This window comes from Camellia sinensis, chromosome 8 (genome assembly GCF_055761805.1).
Source record: "Camellia sinensis isolate YWXY chromosome 8, ASM5576180v1, whole genome shotgun sequence".
NCBI classification, from domain to species: domain Eukaryota; kingdom Viridiplantae; phylum Streptophyta; class Magnoliopsida; order Ericales; family Theaceae; genus Camellia; species Camellia sinensis.
In genome coordinates this window covers 198,786,074-198,805,207 of record NC_138968.1, presented here as the reverse complement: position 1 = coordinate 198,805,207, position 19,134 = coordinate 198,786,074, and the positions used below count along the sequence as shown (strand labels likewise).

The 19,134-nt window shown below is 34.3% G+C and overlaps 1 protein-coding gene across 1 annotated transcript; it reads right to left on the bottom strand.

Annotated features, from left to right (window-relative positions):
• Positions 1-940: 940 nt before the first annotated feature.
• LOC114270641 (ARM repeat superfamily protein) lies at positions 941-17,601 on the bottom strand. Its single transcript, XM_082884571.1, has 17 exons — positions 17,258-17,601; positions 15,723-15,912; positions 14,283-14,591; positions 14,073-14,162; positions 13,079-13,558; positions 12,843-12,950; positions 10,552-10,682; positions 10,335-10,467; positions 8,285-8,648; positions 7,674-8,194; positions 7,268-7,450; positions 7,038-7,196; positions 6,540-6,614; positions 5,564-5,744; positions 2,327-2,517; positions 1,937-2,152; positions 941-1,660 (listed from the first exon to the last, which is right to left on the bottom strand). Exons 1-17 carry the CDS (start codon positions 17,485-17,487, stop codon positions 1,013-1,015), a joined length of 4,209 nt encoding a protein of 1,402 aa, XP_082740697.1. The 5' UTR covers positions 17,488-17,601; the 3' UTR covers positions 941-1,012.
• Positions 17,602-19,134: the final 1,533 nt, after the last annotated feature.

The following is a 19,134-nucleotide window of genomic DNA, read 5'->3' as shown; positions in this document are numbered from 1 at the left end:
CAAATTCTTTTGTCAGATTAAATAAACAGAATTGGGATTATTTGTTTTTTCAAATTCTTGTTGCAGTTTTATTTGTGGACTCGTGTTAGTTTCATACTGAAGAATCTCAAGGTAGAATTGTATAGAACTGATGTGGGGTTTTTTGGTTGTTGTACTTGAAAATTTGTTTAGCCATTCTGATTTTGAAATCCTATCTTTGTTTCTAGATATCATACATGTTTGTTTTAAGATGTTGAATTCCTTATTCTGACCACTTTCCCAGTTTGGAGAAAACCTCTCTTTTTCTTTTTTCTGCTGCTACTGCTGCTTTAGATTCCTATGTTAGCAACTATCCTAAGAATGATAAATTTAGGGTGTTTAGATCTCTTAGAGAGACATACATGTTTTTGTCTGAAGATGCAGGTTGCTTACTCTTGACTTTTTCAGTTTGCCAAAAACCAGTGAATGATGGAAGTTATGTGTTCAAGAAACAGACCACCCCCCCGCCCGCCCCCCCCCCCCCCCCCCCCCCCCCCTTTTTTTTTTCCCTTCAGAAAATTAAATTACTTGAGACATTTTAGTGATTGGCAACCGTCATCTTTTCTGGAGAGATGATGGATGAATCATTACAGATATAAAATAATTCCTTCTAGCCTATAAGCGCCCAACAATCAGAGTAACACAACACAACTCAAAAGCCATACATACAATTGTCTAGTTGAATCTTTTGGAACTGGTATTGTGTTTCTTTCCTTATTTGAAACTTTTCTGTAGTTGGGCCATAAATATCGAGCTTATTTTAGTTGAAATGCTTTCGGATATTGAGAATAAAGTCGAGGTTGAAGATAATGGTCTTGTCTCTTTACTTTTATTTTCTTTGGAGGGCAGGCTGTTATCACTGTCACTTTTAATTTTGAATTCATGGAGCAGAGTAGGGTCTAACCAAATTAGAGAGAACTAATTTGTAAATGATTAACTCTTGTATATTTCCCTTTTTCCTTTTAAATGTACACCAAATACATACATACATAGTCTAACTGTACACCTGTGAAATAAAAACCTGGGAATTCAATTTCCTGAAAACCGTCTCCACAGAAGAAAAATCAATTTCAAAACCATAACTCTGCCCTCCGTACTGCACGTAAAGATAATCCTTAGGAGACGAGGGTGGGGGCAAAATCTGAGACACTTCTGGTAAATCCGAGGTAGGTGGTGAAGGCATGTCTTTCTTCTTTGAGTAATAAACATCCGCCAATAGAAGCCAAATAAGATCGGGATCCATGGATGCGAGTCCTACAAGGGCATTCACAGATGCCTCACGAAGACCTACAACACCACTACAAGCTATCCCCACAACAAGGCCACTGACCTTTTTGAGGACTGCTTCCAATGCTGAAGCACTCTTTTTCTCTCGGGATAAATCAGCAATCGTATTGAGCAATGCTGCCTGGACCTTCAGGTTGGAAACCTCAGCCATCGAGACCTCTGAAGATATGGGGTGGCTTCTGTAAGGAAGTTGCAAGGGGGTTCTTTCTTCTTTTGAGATAGGTTTGGTCTGAAAAGGTGATGTGGTAAGAAGCTTCCAGAAGTGGGGTCCATCAGTATAAAAGCGACGAGAAAAGAAATCTCCTCCACAGATTCGCACAACATTGCTTATCACAAGCGCGCATCTCCTAACAGCCTGTGAAACTGACTTGAGTTAAAATTTAAAAATAGGCAAAGATAATTTGATAGAATTACCAGCAAATTTCAAATGCAAATTAAAGGGGCACTGTACCAAAGAAAAGGCCCAACACGTGAATATGTTGCGAAAAAGAGTTTACAGCAAACAAAAAAAAAAAAAAAAAAAAAAAGAAGGATATCATAACATTTTGTTTGTTTATTAGAAGGGAAGGAGATGCTCCAAGAAAATTATAAGCAAAGGATTCAGAGCCAAAGGAAGTCAGAGAGCACGCACCAGTGGGTTCTTATTTTGTATACAAGCAACCAAGAATGGCCATATTTTATTCATTGCTGGAAGCAACCTATTTTCATCAGTTCCATCCTCGGCAGCATCCAAAGTATCTTTAAGTGTGTGAAATGAACACAACTCAAGCACTCGCTCAACTGCTTCTTTAGTCTCCCTCTCATGCTTGTATGCTTCTTCCACTTTTGCAAGTGCCATAATGCCATCCTACAAAAGAAGAATCATCATGAATGAAAAAAATAAAAAAACAAGGCCATAATGGCATCCTAGAAAACAAGAACCACGATTGATGTGAGAGCATAAGAGCATAGCTTGAACGTCACATGATCAAAAAAACAACTGTAGGAAAGGGAAGATATGCAAACTCAAGCAGAAATATACCTCAATTATATCCAGAGCTACCAAGCACACTGCTTGATTCAATGAAGTGAGCAGTGGGGTTGCAGCCGTTACACATGAACCAGCAATAGATCCAACTGTTCTTCTATATCTTTTAGAATCATTCAATTTGAACAAAACACTCTCCCACTGCTCTATAGTTGTGCCAACATCATGAAAGCACACACCCACCTCTTCTCCTCAGCACAATATCAAAATAATTCTCAGAATCCAATCATTTTGGGTGAGGAAAGAAATCAGGAAAAATCACACACAAAACTTGCATTTAAGTTCTTATTTATAAATTATAATCAGTTAAACAAAGGCAACCCGAAAGTATTGAAGGAAACAAAGAGTATAACAATTAAGGCCGTATACATTAGCTAAAAACAGATGCAAGCAGAAAATATTCAGTATCCAAGAAGCACTTGGAAGGCTAAAAGCACAACAAAAAATAAAAGAAAATAAACATCTTTCCCTAATTTTACAACCAACAGAAATATATAAAAATAAATCAATAGAACAATTAAACAGCATTCTCATACAGCGTCTTATAGAAATCATAAATTTGCAATCTGTATAAATTATAACCTTTCAATCATGGCCTCTTATGAAATTTTTCTTTTTCTAGAGAGGAGGGAAGGGGCAAGCTGTTTGGTACAAAGAGCAGTTTTTTTCAAGCTAGAATGCAAAATCCAAAATTGCAACCCTACGACCATTTCTAGGAATTAATGTGTCCTAGTAAAGATGGTATGACATAAATCTTCTCTAATGGTTTTGGTAAAAGCAGGACTAATCACAAGCCTCTAACTATAAAACTGATGCCACGACATGTTATTTTATGAAACTTTCTAGGTTTACCTAACTGCCTTGCAATCCAAAACTTTGATTTGCAAAGCAGCAAAAAATTTCATTTGACCATGCAGGACTGAATTAAGTTTGGAAGCATTTCCATGAAGCTACAAGGTTTGCCAACTCACCATTATAATGCCTCTTGCTGTAGAATACATATGAGTAATCAAACTTAAAGAAAGTGAAAATTTGATAGTGGCAAGGGCATGAAAATGACTAATAGAAATGTACCTTCAAGGTGTTTCAGGGGCAAAGGTATGAAAATGACTAATAGATGATAAGTATGCCTTCAATTTACCCACGAGTTTTTTTTTTTAGTCTGAAGCAAACAACCCTTTCAACATTCTGAATTCTAATCTAACTGATGACAAACAAAACTAGCAGTAAAAATTAACATTAATGACCATGGAGAATGAACATTGCAAACAATTTGCCAATGAACTAAATAGATTAAGCACCTCTGGAACATTCCTCTAGTTTCTTCAATATTTCAACTATTTTAACAGGACCACGTCATGTTCAAATAAATGATTCCAGAAGTGGAACATATAAGCACCTGAATAATGTCGGAAATATATTTACAACAAAAAAGTAGGAAGGGAGGTTTAATAAAAGTAGTTCAATTTTTTTGGTTTTTTTTTTTTAATATTTTTTTAATCACTAATCATAATATCCACTCATATATACAACCAAAGGACAAAATTGTCTGGGTGAATAGAATAAAATTGGGAAACCAATTATCATCTCCAGTGGCGGAGGGAGCATGAGACCAAGGGGTTTTTTTTTTTTTTCTCTTTTTGCAAGCATAGAGAAAATATTTTTAATAAAAAATTACAAAAACATTATTAGAGTGAAATGTCAATAACATTTTAAAAATTATAAGAACAATAATGGTTATTTTGATTGAAAATGAAGAGACTACTATAAATAAACCATATTAGCTATGAAATTTTTTTTAAGGTAACGACAATGCCATTATTAATGATATGCAAGTATATATAATCTCACTATAAAGATATAAAATTTATTGGATTGTTAATTATATTTGACATGTGAAGTTCACTCTTTATGTGTTTATTTACTATTAGTGGGTGATATCACATATCAATGATGACGTGGTATTACCATTATATTGAATTCTTAATCAAATTTTGTATCAAAAAATAATTTATCATTATATAATTTATTTTAAGACTTATATCCATTTTTTTTTTTGTATTGTCCACGATACACTAGTTACAAATAACATTCAGCTTGTTTGTTTCCAGTTTTCAAAAAATTTTACTTTTTTATTTTTCGTATTTTAATGTTTTGAATGAATTTTTTTAATATTTTAAGCAAATTTTTTTAATTTTTAGACACACCTAACATAAATACACTTAAAAAGTATAATATTTGTGAAAAAAATATTTAAAAAATACATTAAATACCAAAAAATACAAAAAAAAAAAAAAATCAGTATTTTTTTTGTATTTTTGTGTATTTATTAATTTTTTCACAAATATTTTACTATTTAGATATATCTTAAGTAAGGTGCATATAAAAAAAGTAAAAAAATTAATTAAAATTCAAAAAATATTCACTAAAAACAAAAAAATACAAAAAATAAAAAACTTAGTTTTCAAAAAATTGAATTCAAAAAACTGAAACCAAACACACTGATTATTTTTTTTTGATGTTTCTTGAAATGAATCGTAAAAACTTGCATGAAATATTTTTGTAAAAACTATTCAGCTTGTTTGGTTCCAGTTTTTAGAAAACTGTTTACAGAAAATTCTACTTTTTCATTTTTCATATTTTAATGTTTTCAATGAATTTTTTTAATATTTTAAACATTTTTTTTTTTTAATTTTTAGCCATACCTAACATAAATATACCTAAAAAGTAAAAAAATTGTGAAAAAAACTTTTTAAAAATTCACTAAATACTAAAAATACAAAAAAATACGAGAATTCAGTACATTTTTTATATTTTTATGTATTTATTAATTTTTTAAAATACTTTTTCACAATTTTTGTACTTTTTAGATACATCTAAGTAAGGTGCATCTAAAAAAATATAAAAAAATATTTAAAATTTTAAAAATATTCACTAAAAACAAAAAAATACGAAAACCAAAAAACTCAGTTTTCAAAAAACTGAATTCAGAAAATCAAAACCAAACACACTGATTGTAATTAATAAGTGCCCCTCTAATTTAATTTTCTGACTCCGCCACTAATCATCTCCATAGTTGACTACTTGAATTTAATCCACACTTGCATTGTTTTGATAAAAATCAAACATCTCAAGCCATAGTGTTAGAAGAGTTTCAGCTTCTGCTCACTGCAAAAACTTGGTCACAAATCCCACATCCACACTCGATTAGAAAATCACAAATATACTAACCTGATTCCATGGGAGACATATCAATGTCATCATCATAGCTTGATTCTGAAAAAACTGATTCCTTCATTGTCTTCTTTTCAAAATCAGACATTTTTGACTTCACATGTTCCAAATATTCTGCTGCCTGAAGGGGCAGTGAACAAGCTTCACGCTTTGAAGCCTTGTTAATTTCAGCAACAGCCTAGTGAAAGAAAATAATTTACAAGATGATATTTTCCAAATACTAATCACATTGATCAAAATATGCATCAATACATAATGCCATATCAAGATATTAGCCCACAAATATGAGTGTGGAAATGAGAAGTGCAAGGTTACAACTAAGAAGGTGGTGTGTCCGTGTTGACCCCAACACCCGTCGGACACTGCTTGACACTATCAAACTCATCTTTTTTATTTTTTATTTTTGATAAATAAAACTCTTGACACTATCAAACTCAAGTCCAAACAAGCCCTGTTGTTTTTAAATTTATTTAGACCGAGACACACTTTAGACACTTGAATGATACACATATCCATCATTTAGACACACATAACAAGTTTGAACAAAATAACTTGGTATCCAACAATAAGAGAAAAACAACGTAAATTTATATCCATTAATCACTTCTCCTTTGAACTTTATAAGTTAGTGATATGTTATATTTTTTTAATTATCTATTAATGAAATATTTATTTATATTACACATAACAAATATATAAAATTATTTATTCTGTAGATGTTTTCTAAGCGTTGTGCCCCGCATGTTTTAAAAATTGTTGAGTTGACATGTTTGTGTTGTGTCACATCATGTGTCCGTGTCCATATCCGTACTTCTTGTGTCAGCTTAATGTCAGGTGAGACACAGTATATATTAAAAATAAGCAATTATGTTGTTCTATCCCCATCAAACACTTGTCAAACTGGAACAGCAATCAATAAGAGCAAACAAAAAAATGGTAGAGGAAAACATTAAATACTTCTATCAAATATCACCTTCAAAAAGGGAATAGTCAAGTCTGGGTGCTGATGGCGGCCAAGAATCTCAAGTTCCAGCGAAACAGAGCGCATCTGTACAATTTTATTAGGCCACAAGGATTACAATTCGATACTTATAAAGAATTGAAACAAATTATTTATTTATTTATTTATTATTATTATTATTATTTTATTTTTTTGGATAAATTGAAACAAATTATTGATTACAAGAAGAAACAAAAGGGTTGAAAAAAGAAAAGGAAAACAATACAAAAATCATGGGCATGTCAGTCAGTTCACATTATAATTTTTGCAAGGCTCAAAAGCTTGGGAGAACTAAATTTCTTAAAATCAAATCTTGTTAGTGAGACTTGTTAAAGAAGAAGAAGAAGAAGAAGAAAACGGGCATTTATAATATTCCAAAAATATTAAAAATGTAGTCTTCATGACGTACTAGAACAAGAGCAAGTTACTTCTCCAAAATTATGCAGAGGATGCGCAGTCCAATAAACATACCGGTTCCTCCAACAATGGCAATATTTGATGGGCCACTCCAATATAAGAAAGCATGGCAGCAAGCACATTAGGTACATGAGGATTAAGATCCAAATGACGTAACTGTCGGCATATGGAATCAATGACATAGTCTGAGTTTGCCAAAACTAAGTGCCCTACCTGCAAAAAGGAGGTCATTAACAATGGAATCCAAATACTATTGAGGCATTTTTTTTACCATGTATACTCACTGTTGGATAACCACATGATGTAGAAATGACATGTAAGACAGAATCAGCTGCACTTCTTATTTGGAAGTTTGAGCAAATTAGATTCTCAAGCAACACATAAAGAGATGAATGAAGAAATCCACAAGAAGAAAAAAGGTTCCCAAGGCACATACTAAAAATGCCTATCCCATCAATGATAACCTGTTTCAAGAAACAACACCAATATCAATACCATGTACATCAAAGATCTGAAATCCAACCATATAAATTGATGAAAGATTAAACATAATGGCCATCCAATCAATGATAACCTATTCAGTAAAATGAATTTGATGCACTTCAAAATCTGCAATCCAACCATAACAAGATAATGGTAACATTCAATAAATTGTGTGCAGTATTGGTGAAGGAAAATGTATATTTCCTGGTATAGCAAAGCAGCATCATGGAAGAAATGCAGAGTAATGTCTTCAACTTCACTGTCAGGCTGCTGGAGAGACGATTTATGCTCTAAAGGAAGACTCCACACTTCAGGAGATAGGTATTCATGTAATATTCTGCCAATGCTATCAATCAAGTGGCTCCTTGCAGCCTTCTCCTGAGAACTCTTCCAAATGGATGCAGAAAGCACAGGATGTTCAAACTTGCAAACCTGAACATCATCATATTCTGCCCCACATCTCTCCATCTCCTCCCATCTTAACCTAGACCCCTGAAACATCCTTGCAAAAGCATCAACTGCTTTATCTGATACACCAAAAATTATCTCATTTAAAATACAAACAGCAGTACTAGCCTGCCGCACCAACTGTCCTGAGCCAGTTCTATTGCACCAAGATTGCCAGCTTTCTTTGCGGTGTTCTTTCACCCGAACCTCTGATACCAATTTCCGCAAGTAGTCCAGTGGTACATCAGTGACAATTGACAAGGACCCTTCACTTCTAGAATCTAGACACAAGGAAAAACAGAAGACCCAAACTAAGTTTAAAGCAGAAAAGAAATACATCCAAGCAAAGAAATTGAATTGTAAAAGCCAACCTGCCATTAAAGATAAACCTACAAGTCTAAGTATTCCAGCAAGTGCCTGGTATAGTTTCTGACTCCCAACATAAACAAACCAAGGTGGCATGCGTGGAAGCTCGTATTCCTTCTGTACATTTTCCAGTGGGCATAGTATTTTTTTGTTCTGGATATTAGGGAACTTTGAGTCTTCAGAGGGAGCAGCATCTGTAATGGCCCTATTATCATTGGCAAAGAAAATGCTAGCTCTCATCTCAGTTATGGAGTGAAGGTATCCTGTTGAGGCTGGCCTTGCCAAGGTAAGTTTTTTGAGAGAACCAGCAAATACTGAATTCTGACCCAAGCAGAGGGCAAAAACATCCAAGAATCTAGCAGTTGACACCTATGCATTCCACACAAGCAAATGATTCAGATTACAGAAGACTGAATGCAAATTCTCTCTGACCTGATTTAATTAAGATAAAAATGTACAGCAGAAGTAATATCTGAGAGATGACAGGTTAGACCAAACTCCACAGTGCACTTGTTTCTTGTTTCTAGTATTTTTTTTTTTCATTTTCTGAAAGAAGATATCTATAATCCAGTTAATATCCACCCTTTAAAATGTGACGGATCATCCCAACATCCAATGGTCAAAGTTTCAAAGTTCATAATCACACTTGATAAACTCCAAAGCCATGAAGCACACCAATTGTCAAAGTTTCTTGGTGCTTTTGATTAATGTTGGTTGTTGATTGATGTTTCCTGTTTCTTAGAATATAATGATATATGAGATGATATCTACTACAACTTGTAATTTATGATTTTTTATGGATGATCTATTTATTATTGAACATACCTTTCTAGGCCTTTTCATTAAGATCAACTGTAGTATCTCTCCTTATCAACCTATTTATTATTTAACTTAAATGATTTTGAAATTGTGATCTAACGGTCTGTGATTAATGAGATAGTAATTGCTATGTTGAATAATGACTAAATTATACATTAAGTGATTTTTTCACTTTAAATAAAAAAAAGTAAGGAATAAAAATAAAGGGTAAATTACACTTTTCACCCTCCAACTTCTATTTGAATTCCACTTTGGTCCCTTATTTTCGAATTGCAATTTGCAACAATGTTTCAATGTGGTTCTCCCGTCACTCACGGTTAAAAATTTGGACAGAATTTTTATGTGAGGGCCATGTGAGCACATTTTACCAGTATTAAACGAAAGAATTATGGTGAAAATTACACTTTTCACTCAAAATCCACTTTGGTCCCTCATGTTTCAGCTTTAACTCAAATATTAAATGATGGGATAATGGAATGACCACATTAAAACAGAAGTTGAAGTTTGAGGATTTAATTGTTGGAATTAGAAGGTGAGCAACCAAAGTGAAATTCATGTGAAAGTTGGAAGATGAAAAGTGTAATTTACCAAATCATCAACCTTGTGTCCATAACCGTGTCCGTGCATGTGTCTGTGCTTCTTAGGTCCAAAGTCGAATCACACATAATAAGTAATACTACTGGTACAGAGATAAGCTCAGTAAATGAAAGCTAATATAGTCTCAATAATTTTCGATCAATTATTGATAAGCCAACCAGAAAAGGGCCAACAAACTGGTTTCTCAACATTCATGAGAGGTCTATGGGAGAGCAGCAGGGAGAAACAATGCAAAAGTGGACCCATCGTCAGTAGATTAAAAACAAAACGTCATTAGAATTGCTAGTCTCTAAACCTCAGATCACTCAACATGTTGTCAAATTCTACTAAAGCAGTGGCACACACTTTATGCATGCACCTTATTTCACGAAGTCTTCCATGTTCCCTTCAGTTACCTCCATCTATTATAAAGAATTAGACGGTAGAGAAGGACAGTATGACAGCTTAGATTGTTTGAAATTGAAGTTCACCTCCACTTTATTCAGACAAAGCAGCATGGCTATTCTAGAAAGCTACAGGTTGCATCAGAAGTTGGAAAAATGTAATGGAAGTCCTTTATTTGAGTAAATGGATAAAAAAAATAATAAAGCATAAATAGAATCCTTATCACTGGGACATTACAAAGGAAGCAGCACATACAGGAGACTGAAGAAGGTGATCCGCCACAAGTTGAGGACCAGAGAAATAAATTACTACCAGTAATTTCTGAACCTCTGATAATGCAAGTGATTCCTCACTTCCCAGCACCACTTTGGGGAGCTTTTCAATTAGCCTGTTTGAAAGCAAATTTTAAAGCCATTTTTCCAGATAAGGTGCCCAAGTTTCACTTTGTCACATTACAGGGAGAAAAAGAAACCTGCTAAAGATCTCAGCAAAGTCATATTGTACATGATGTTTCCTGCTTGACGAGAACAGGCATCCAAGAAAACCCTGTGCAGCTGTAGACACGTCTTCAGATTCGTCGCAAACCAAAACACATAAGCACTCCTGCATAGTAACAGGGAAACATATAGGGAATCAAATGTACAAACAAAATAAGCCATTATACTATTCAGGTGTACCATGTCAACAAAGCTAAGTATTTCAGCTTAACTATAAAAACTTAAAATATGATTACTTATTCTGACAAATGACAGTTAAACGATATCACGCCTTATAAGCAACTAAATCTAAATCTAAACCTTATAAGCAACAGTTCTAACACCAACCATTTATTTGGAAGCATCGTATGGGCTATCAATGTAAGACTAAGAAAATGCCGAAGCAGTGAAGAAAAGAATTCTGGTGGATACACATATACAATGACACAGATAACAACCAAGCTGCACCAACTATTGTGATTTCAACCGTGTCATGTTATGATAGGTAGAGAGAAGATGATTAAGCAAAAATTAGAAGATAAAATTTATGGAGTCTGAAAAACAACTTTGTTTATCCCAGAAAAATCAACCATGCCAACTAGCATCTTATTTTGGCAATTGACGGAGATGGTTTAGAAAGAAAAGGAAAACATCCGTCTTCCTATTCATTTTGGCTGAGCCAGCTACAAGCCTCCCAATGCAGTTATAGGGGCGGGGCTATGTATAGTTTAGTGGTGTCAATTGACACCACTGAACTTTCAAATTTTGTTCAAATATATATGGAATTTTGTCTAATAGTTTTGGATTTTAACAAAATGACCCCAGTGTTTGGAGCTATTCATTGTTTAGTAGTGTCAATTTTAACAAAATAACCCCAGTGAATCTAGATAAATATCACATATATCATATATATTTAGAACTATTTATTGTTTAGTGGTGTCAATTTTAGCTCAGAGTTCGTTCATTCATTCGCTCTATTAACAGTTCATTCTTTAACAACCATTGTTGTATTGCCATTGATGCATTCCTTCATTTGTTCTCTCTCTCTCTCTCCCTCTGAGTGACCCCACTGAGTGAAATTCCTGGCTACGCCACTGTGCATTTATAAACTCACAATAACCTCATGATAACTTCCTAATTATGGCAAAACTTATGCTCTGGAAATATAGACAGGACAATGACAATCTAATATGATGAAGGACGTGTGTGTGAGAGTAGTAACTTGGAGATGAAAAGACATTGAACACTTGAGCATATACAAAGAAGAGGTCCTATGAGTCATTTTTCATAACAGTACCTTCAAAAGGATCATTGCTTGGTGCAATGATAAAAAGTCCGGCTAACAAGCATGAGAACTTAGATTTGAGTCTTATGCTAGCCACTTTGCAAACATAATAACCTATGTTCAACCTACTTGGCATTGGCTAATGTTATAGTTTCGATCTGTGAAACTAGATCTTAGCCTTCATTAATCATCCTAACCAATAACATCCACTAAGTTCTCCACAAATTTATAGCATTCTTTAACAACTTCAACATAACCAACCAAAATTGTAGAAAAAGTAGAAAATGTCATAATGGCTTATTATAGAACACTGATCATTCCAACAAGGTATGAGAACAAAAACCAAACCTTAAATCCCATCAAATAAAGTCGGCTACACACATCCTTCTTCTCCACTTGACTCTATTAACGGTCATTTGGTTAGTCAAATTAAGGAGATTCATATCTTTATTTACTACACTAACCCATGTCAAGCTAGGTCTGCCTCTTCCCCTAACACTTCCATCTACAGTCACTATATCGCCTTTCTTCACTACTGCCTTTATTGGTCTCCATTGTATATGACTCAATCTTCTCAATTTATTCTCTCTCAACTTATCTTCTATCAGTACTACTCCTACCCATTCACGAATATACTCATTCCTAACTCTATCTTTTCTAGTCGCGCCATACACCCACCTTAACATTCTCATCTCAGCAACATTCATCTTATCTACATATTGTTTCATAGTTGCCCAACTAAATAAATTAAAAGTCATGGCTTCATTATATCACAAAAGTTTTTTTCAAAGATAAAAATTTTCTTCAGTTTTTTGCACCTCAGTTCAATGCAAAAGTTTCATGATTAATTAAATGAAAACCAAGATAAAGAGTAAAACTCAACAATAACTTATTCAAAGTTCAAATATGCCAGTATCAATTTTTTTTGACTTCAAAGATTCTTAAGACAATAATTGGAAATTCAAAATGTCTTAAGAAGATGACCTCTAATTCCCAACTTACCAATAGCATCAGTCTGCTGTCCTTCAGCGTATAAATGCATTTTGATAACAGTCCCCGAATGGCAGCCAAAAGTCCTTGTCTCACCTTTTTTGCCGAATGAACACAAAGCTAACAACCGTGTGGAGGATTAGCAATTGAAGAATAGATTATATGTCATCATGTGAAAAGAAGTAAGTGAAACACATGTAAAATAACTATGGCAAATAACTGACACAAAAACAGTTGTAAGAACCCACATGAGGAAAAGTTGCAGACAATAGTTTATTCACGTGAGCTGAAGTTTTAATAAGCCAATCTTTTGTGCGGCTCACAAGCAAAGATCCCATCATTTTGCCCGAATCTACACTCTCTTTTTCTTTGAAGCCAAATTTTGGAGAATCCATGTGTACTGCTTCACTTGGATTTTCTACAACCATTTCACTCTGACCTTGAGTTCTAACAGGCAAGTGGCGGAGTTCCTCCAGAAATGATACCGCAGATTCATCCTTATTTGAATGAAAGCTAGTACTAACATTCACAGACATATCAAGGCCAGATAAATTAGCATCATCTTCGAGAACTATCATAAGGAATTCAGCCAAACCTCTAATTGCTTGGTCAATCGCTTCCACACTTCCAGCAGCACCACTAATCATTGTTTTTGAGACATGCAACACTTTGGCAAATTGACTAACAACACCTGGTAAAAAGAATGCTAGGGCATCAGCACTACCAACCTACAAGAGAAAACACAACAAAACAGCCATTCATAAAATTTATGTCAACTACAAAATTTTGCACCAGCAAAGCAAGCAAGAGGAATCACTGAGCTAAAATTAAATAATCTAATATAAACAGAAAGCACATAATCTTTTGATAAGGAAAACTGGTAATGAAGCCAAAGATCAAGCTATCAGAGAGATACAAGCTGATTGAGGCTCAAGAAACAACATCATCTCACCAGGAAAAAAGAGAATCAATTTTTACAATTATAACTTCATTCCACCACCCAAGAATTATGTCATTGAAATTTCTCACATGTTTTTCTAGCATGGAATCGAACTTCAGGTTCAAGCCTTTAGGCTCTTTAGTAAAGTTTAGTTCTTATTTAACATTTCAGTTTAACTCCTATGATTTCAAATATGAGATTTTAAGGCCTTTCATAGTGAGAATCTCATCTCATTTTGAAGACACAACTCAGGGATCACCTCTAAATCAAACATTAAGACTGACAAAATGTCACAAAATTACCTTAGCAACAAGTATGCGAAGAGTCATAAAGGCTTCTACACGTAGCTTTGCGCTGCCTCGATGTCCTCGTGCAACCTCAAAGTCTGCAGCCTTCTCATAGAACCCAAGATTGTGCCAGAGAAAATTATGTGCACAAGTACAAAGGAACAATAAGGAAACATCAAACAGAAATAAATACTCAATAAAGCTCCAAGAAACGAAATAAATTACTTTGAGGAGAAGCGATAGCCAGTGACCAATAGCAGCAGAAGCAGTTTGAGAATGGAGAAATGCAAGTAGGCATTCTTCTGTTTCTGAAACATGCCTTGGAAGTATACTAATTTGAGATTGCACATCTCTTCTTGCTAAAAGTGCGGGAAAGCCGTTAATTTGTTTACATGAACAAAACTTGTTGGAGCACAAATGTAAACTAAGGAGAAGTGCCCTGAAGCACCTGAACACTCCCTCACGGAACTCTTCCGAAACCTCAGTCGGAGAAAGCATAGCCCCATATGTCAATTTCTTCAACAATACCACCACCTGTAAAACCATAGAGCATCCTTTACGTTGAAAAATGTCTACAAGAGATCATTACATACAATTTTCCTGCAAAAAGACTCTATGAAGATTCTAACACCAACAAGCAAACAAAAGTTAAAAACTTCACCGCTGTAGGACAAAATTTGCCTAATAAACTGCATGCATACCTTTATGATAGTATCATCCAAAAAGGGCTTCACTAATAAAAACAAAAAGAGATTTTTAGTCTCTCATGGAAATCTGCAGCATCATTTGTTACAAAACCATCGGTAATCAGTTTCCATATGAAACCTTTCTGGGCCTTGTATTTATGACCTCAATGTGTCACTTAACAACAAGAGATTTAAAAGACAAAAAGTCACTATTTTAGCCAAAAAGCCAAAAAGTCACTATAAGTTATCACATCACTCTCTCTACTTTCTGCACATCTTTTCGTAAAAAGCCAAAAAGTTACTAAAATAGCTTATTTCCAAACGAGGCCAAAGTACTAACTTAAGTCATGAGTATCATGAAGCTATAACAGCCACATGCTGCAACTTTCATTGACTACAGAACATACCCAGCGCACAATAGTATGACAAACTTAACATTGTGAAGTGGCCAAAAACAAACTAACAATCATAACCCATTACCGTCCACAGATGCAAAGAAAGCTTTTCATGGACAAAACCGACGACGCTCAATAGTTAATAGCAGATTAAAACAACTTAAAATCAATCAGAAGCATAAACCACCAAAAAAATGAAGTGCCGTCGCAGTTAACATAGATTTCCAATCAGGAGGAAAAAAGCATTGGTTGAGCAACAATACCAAGCTGTTAGTACTTATCATCATTTGATCGCAAAGACAACCAAGACTAAGGAAACAATAATGAACTTCAATTCTTCCTAGATATCTCCATCTGCAACATTCTTAGTTCAGATGGATTCTTTTTTTAAATCTTTTTTTTTCCCCCCCAAATGACTTGAACATGTATTCACCTATTAGACAATAGACAGGTTCACAACAGTGAGGGATTAGAAACAATTACAGCACATAAAGTAGAATATTAATTTAACCATTGAATACTGAAGCATGTCAAAGTGGCACATTTCTAAGTATTGCAACCCAAATAGCATTCAATGACAATACCTGATCGACGGATCCTAAATGGCACTTCTTCAGAAGTTCCTCCAAACATTGAAGCACACCTTCAGCTGCAATATCACTGACCTTATGTAACACTTTTGGAAAATTAACCATCACAGATTCCTCAGCCTTTGGTGGAGATCTGCAATTGACTGCAGCATCCAACAGAAGCAGCAACGGAAACAATGTATAGCTGAAAAAAATAGATAAACAAGCCACATGTCAAATAATCATAAGAAAGCAAATCCAACCTTTCTAGTTCCACTAGCAGAAGTTACTGTGTTGGAACATGTACCGATTCTACTGCCATACAAGCAGAAAACTACAGCTATAATTAGAAATAGATACAATATTAATTATTGTAGTATTAATTGTTGCTTACTTGATTTCAAGAATTCAGTACAGAGGATCACAATGTGTAGTAATCTGTTCATTTTCAACTCTTCTGCTTGCCTTATAATCTGCTCTCGGATTTTACTTTGCCAACATTGTATTAGATCAAATGATTATAGTCTGTAGAAGAATCATATGGTTTCATATCTTATGCACATATCAATCATCCAGTTTTTTTTTTTTTTTTTATAATTTTTCTATTCATATTCTGATGACTTAAACCTTTTTATAAATCTTAATCAATACAATTGTGTCCATTTCCCTTGGTGATATATATAAATTGTTATGCTTACCAAAACTAAATAAATTTATATGAATAAATTGCCGACAGTCACCACAAAAGCCAAAGGTGGAAGAGATTCAAATTAACCGCATTCCCTAATGTGTATAAAGCAGCTTGATACATCAACCAAAGACTAAAAGCTCAGGCACTCCACCACCATCCATAGGAGATTTGCGCCAATTTGGTAGCAATAATATGATCAAACAACAGCATGGCAATGCTACAATTTCAATGAAAAATCTTGTCCACGGCAGCAGCACCAAAAGTAAGCTCTTACACAATCTCCATTGGTTCCAATTTCAGTTCCGTCCATGACAAACGAGTTGTTCATTCTCTTTATTCTCCATCTAAAGTGAAAGGGTGACCAGGTCCATGGCCACCAATCACACATTTGACATTGCTAACTCTAATTATGTCACTAACTTGATCCCAAGTCTAGTAATTTCTTATTAACCCTAAATGTATCGGGGCCGTTCAAAGTTCAGCTTCTTCAGTGATTGCCCTGTTTTGACTCTCCTGCCAAATAATCTTCACAGAACTACAGAAAAAGTATCATACTTTGTCCGAAGTTCTCTTTGCGACTGTTAATTTCTGGTGATAGTTTTCAAATTGTATAGAAACAACGGAAACATTGTTCTAATGTTCTCTTTCTAATCCTAATTGTTCTTGTCGACTAAAGAGAGGATATCAAAAACCTAGCAAAAAGCCATTCGCTTTGGAACATTCTAAGAAAAAAAAAAAAAAAAAAAAAAAAGCAGAATCAATGAAAAAGAAACTAAAGCATAACACAGTCATATACATACATATACACACAGCACAAGTACATTTATATGAAAGAAGTAGATGATGAAGAAGAACATACTCGAAGAAAGGCTGGAGAGTATGGGGCGCAGATCGGGAAAGGAAGTCATGGAGTTGAGAGAGAGAGGAGGGGTTTTTGTTAGGGTTTTGGAGGAGGTCTAGTAGGTCTAAACAATAGTTTTTCAGCTCTGAAAACGTTCTTGTCCGAGCTTCTTCCTCGAAAACTTCTTCTTCTCCTTCTTCAGATTTGATTGGTTTGAAATTGCCTTCTTCTTCTCCAATTACTTCCATTGCACAGAGAGAGAGAGAGAGAGAGAGAGAGCAGCGAAACTGAATCCACTGGAAGTGTCGTCGAGGACATGGAACTTCTTCGGAAGAAGAAAAAAGGGAAAATCTCTAAGCAGGACTATGTAGGATCTATTTCCCTTCTAATTTTAATATATCTTTAATAGGTTCACAGTTTTTAAGTTTTATACTCGGAGAGATTCTGTTTTTATTTTCGTATTTTATAAATAATTGTATTATCTTTTGTTTTGAGATCTATATATACGTAAAAAATTAAATTTTTGTTCTGTTCAAAAAAGAAAATCAAATCTTTTTGTCTTTGCGATCTCGATTTCTCTTTGTTATGGCGATCTCATTGTGCTGTGTGGTCGATCTCATTGTGCTGTGAGGTGGATCTGGTTGTGCGATCTGAATCTCTGTGTACAGGCGATCTCTGCGTACGTTCTCTCTCTCTCTTTGTGTATCTGGTTTGTATCTGTCGATACATATATGTATATGTATGTATGTATCTGTCGATACATACATATACATATATATATCTCTGTGCGTGTATACATATATGTATGTATATATAGACAAGTAAATTTGCGTGATGTCTGGTTTGTGTTTGGCAATGTTGTTTTAGTTCTTTGTTTTGTGATAAATTTTGTTTGTTTTATATTTATTTTATTTGATTTTTATCTGTGATATAGTGTAATGATTTTGATTTTGTTGATTTTGTTTGTTGTATAGTGTAATGTGTTTTGAAGTTGTAGTTTGGAATTGTGAATTCTGGTGTTTTGATACTGATATGTTGTAAGTGTATAATTTTGCAGTTTTGAATTATGAATTGTGCAGTGTTGGTACTAATATGTTGTAACTATATAATTTTACAGTTTGGAATCTGTGAACAATTGTTCATTGGTTTGTGATTTTGTAGTATGGAGGGGTGTTTCATGTTAATGTGCAAATACAGTAATTGTTGTGCTGCTATTAAGATTAGTGAGGGATGTAGTTATGATGAAATTGTTGAGAAAATATGTATGAAGTTCAAGGAGTTGAGTATTGGTAACTTTTATTTGTTTTTCTCTATTGTTGGATATTCTAATTGTATTGTTGAATGTGACGATGATTTGTGGAATATGCTGTCAACGGTAGGTGGTAGTGGTTGTCATGTTGTTGATGTTGTTATGGGTGATAAGAGAATTGTGGAGGTTGATGATGGTAATTCTTGTAAGATTGATTATGTAATTGGTAAGAGTTCTTTGGTTAACGATTGTGATGATTTTGGTGGTTTGTTGCCTAGTTTTTATCTAGAACCAGAGAGAGTTTTGTTGTCCGCTAGTTGGAAGGGGATTATACATAGTGTTGGTCAAGAATTTGAAGATGGAGTGTCGGTGTTCCGCATTGCATTAGCTAAGTATGCAGTTGAGTATGGTTTTGCAGTGAATTATTTGAAGAATGATGCAACAAGAGTAACTGCTGAATATGTGATGAAATCGTCTACGGGTTGTAAATGGTTTGTGCATAGAAGGGTGTTGATGAATTCTAGTATTTTTTTTATAATGAAGTTGGATAATGTGCATACTTGTGGGGTTGTGGCTCGTAGATCTTGTAGTAAAATGGTTGGTTCTAGACTTGTGTTTGATATTGTGCAAAATGATATTAGTGATA

Excerpts from the sequence above, each read along its gene's own strand:
- LOC114270641 (XM_082884571.1), bottom strand. The coding sequence starts at position 17,487 with ATGGAAGTAATTGGAGAAGAAGAAGGCAATTTCAAACCAATCAAATCT. Across the intron at positions 13,559-14,072 it reads TTCGCATACTTGTTGCTAAG|GTTGGTAGTGCTGATGCCCT; the intron begins GTAATTTTGTGA and ends TTTCTCTTGTAG. Across the intron at positions 12,951-13,078 it reads TGTCTGCAACTTTTCCTCAT|CTTTGTGTTCATTCGGCAAA; the intron begins GTGGGTTCTTAC and ends CACGGTTGTTAG.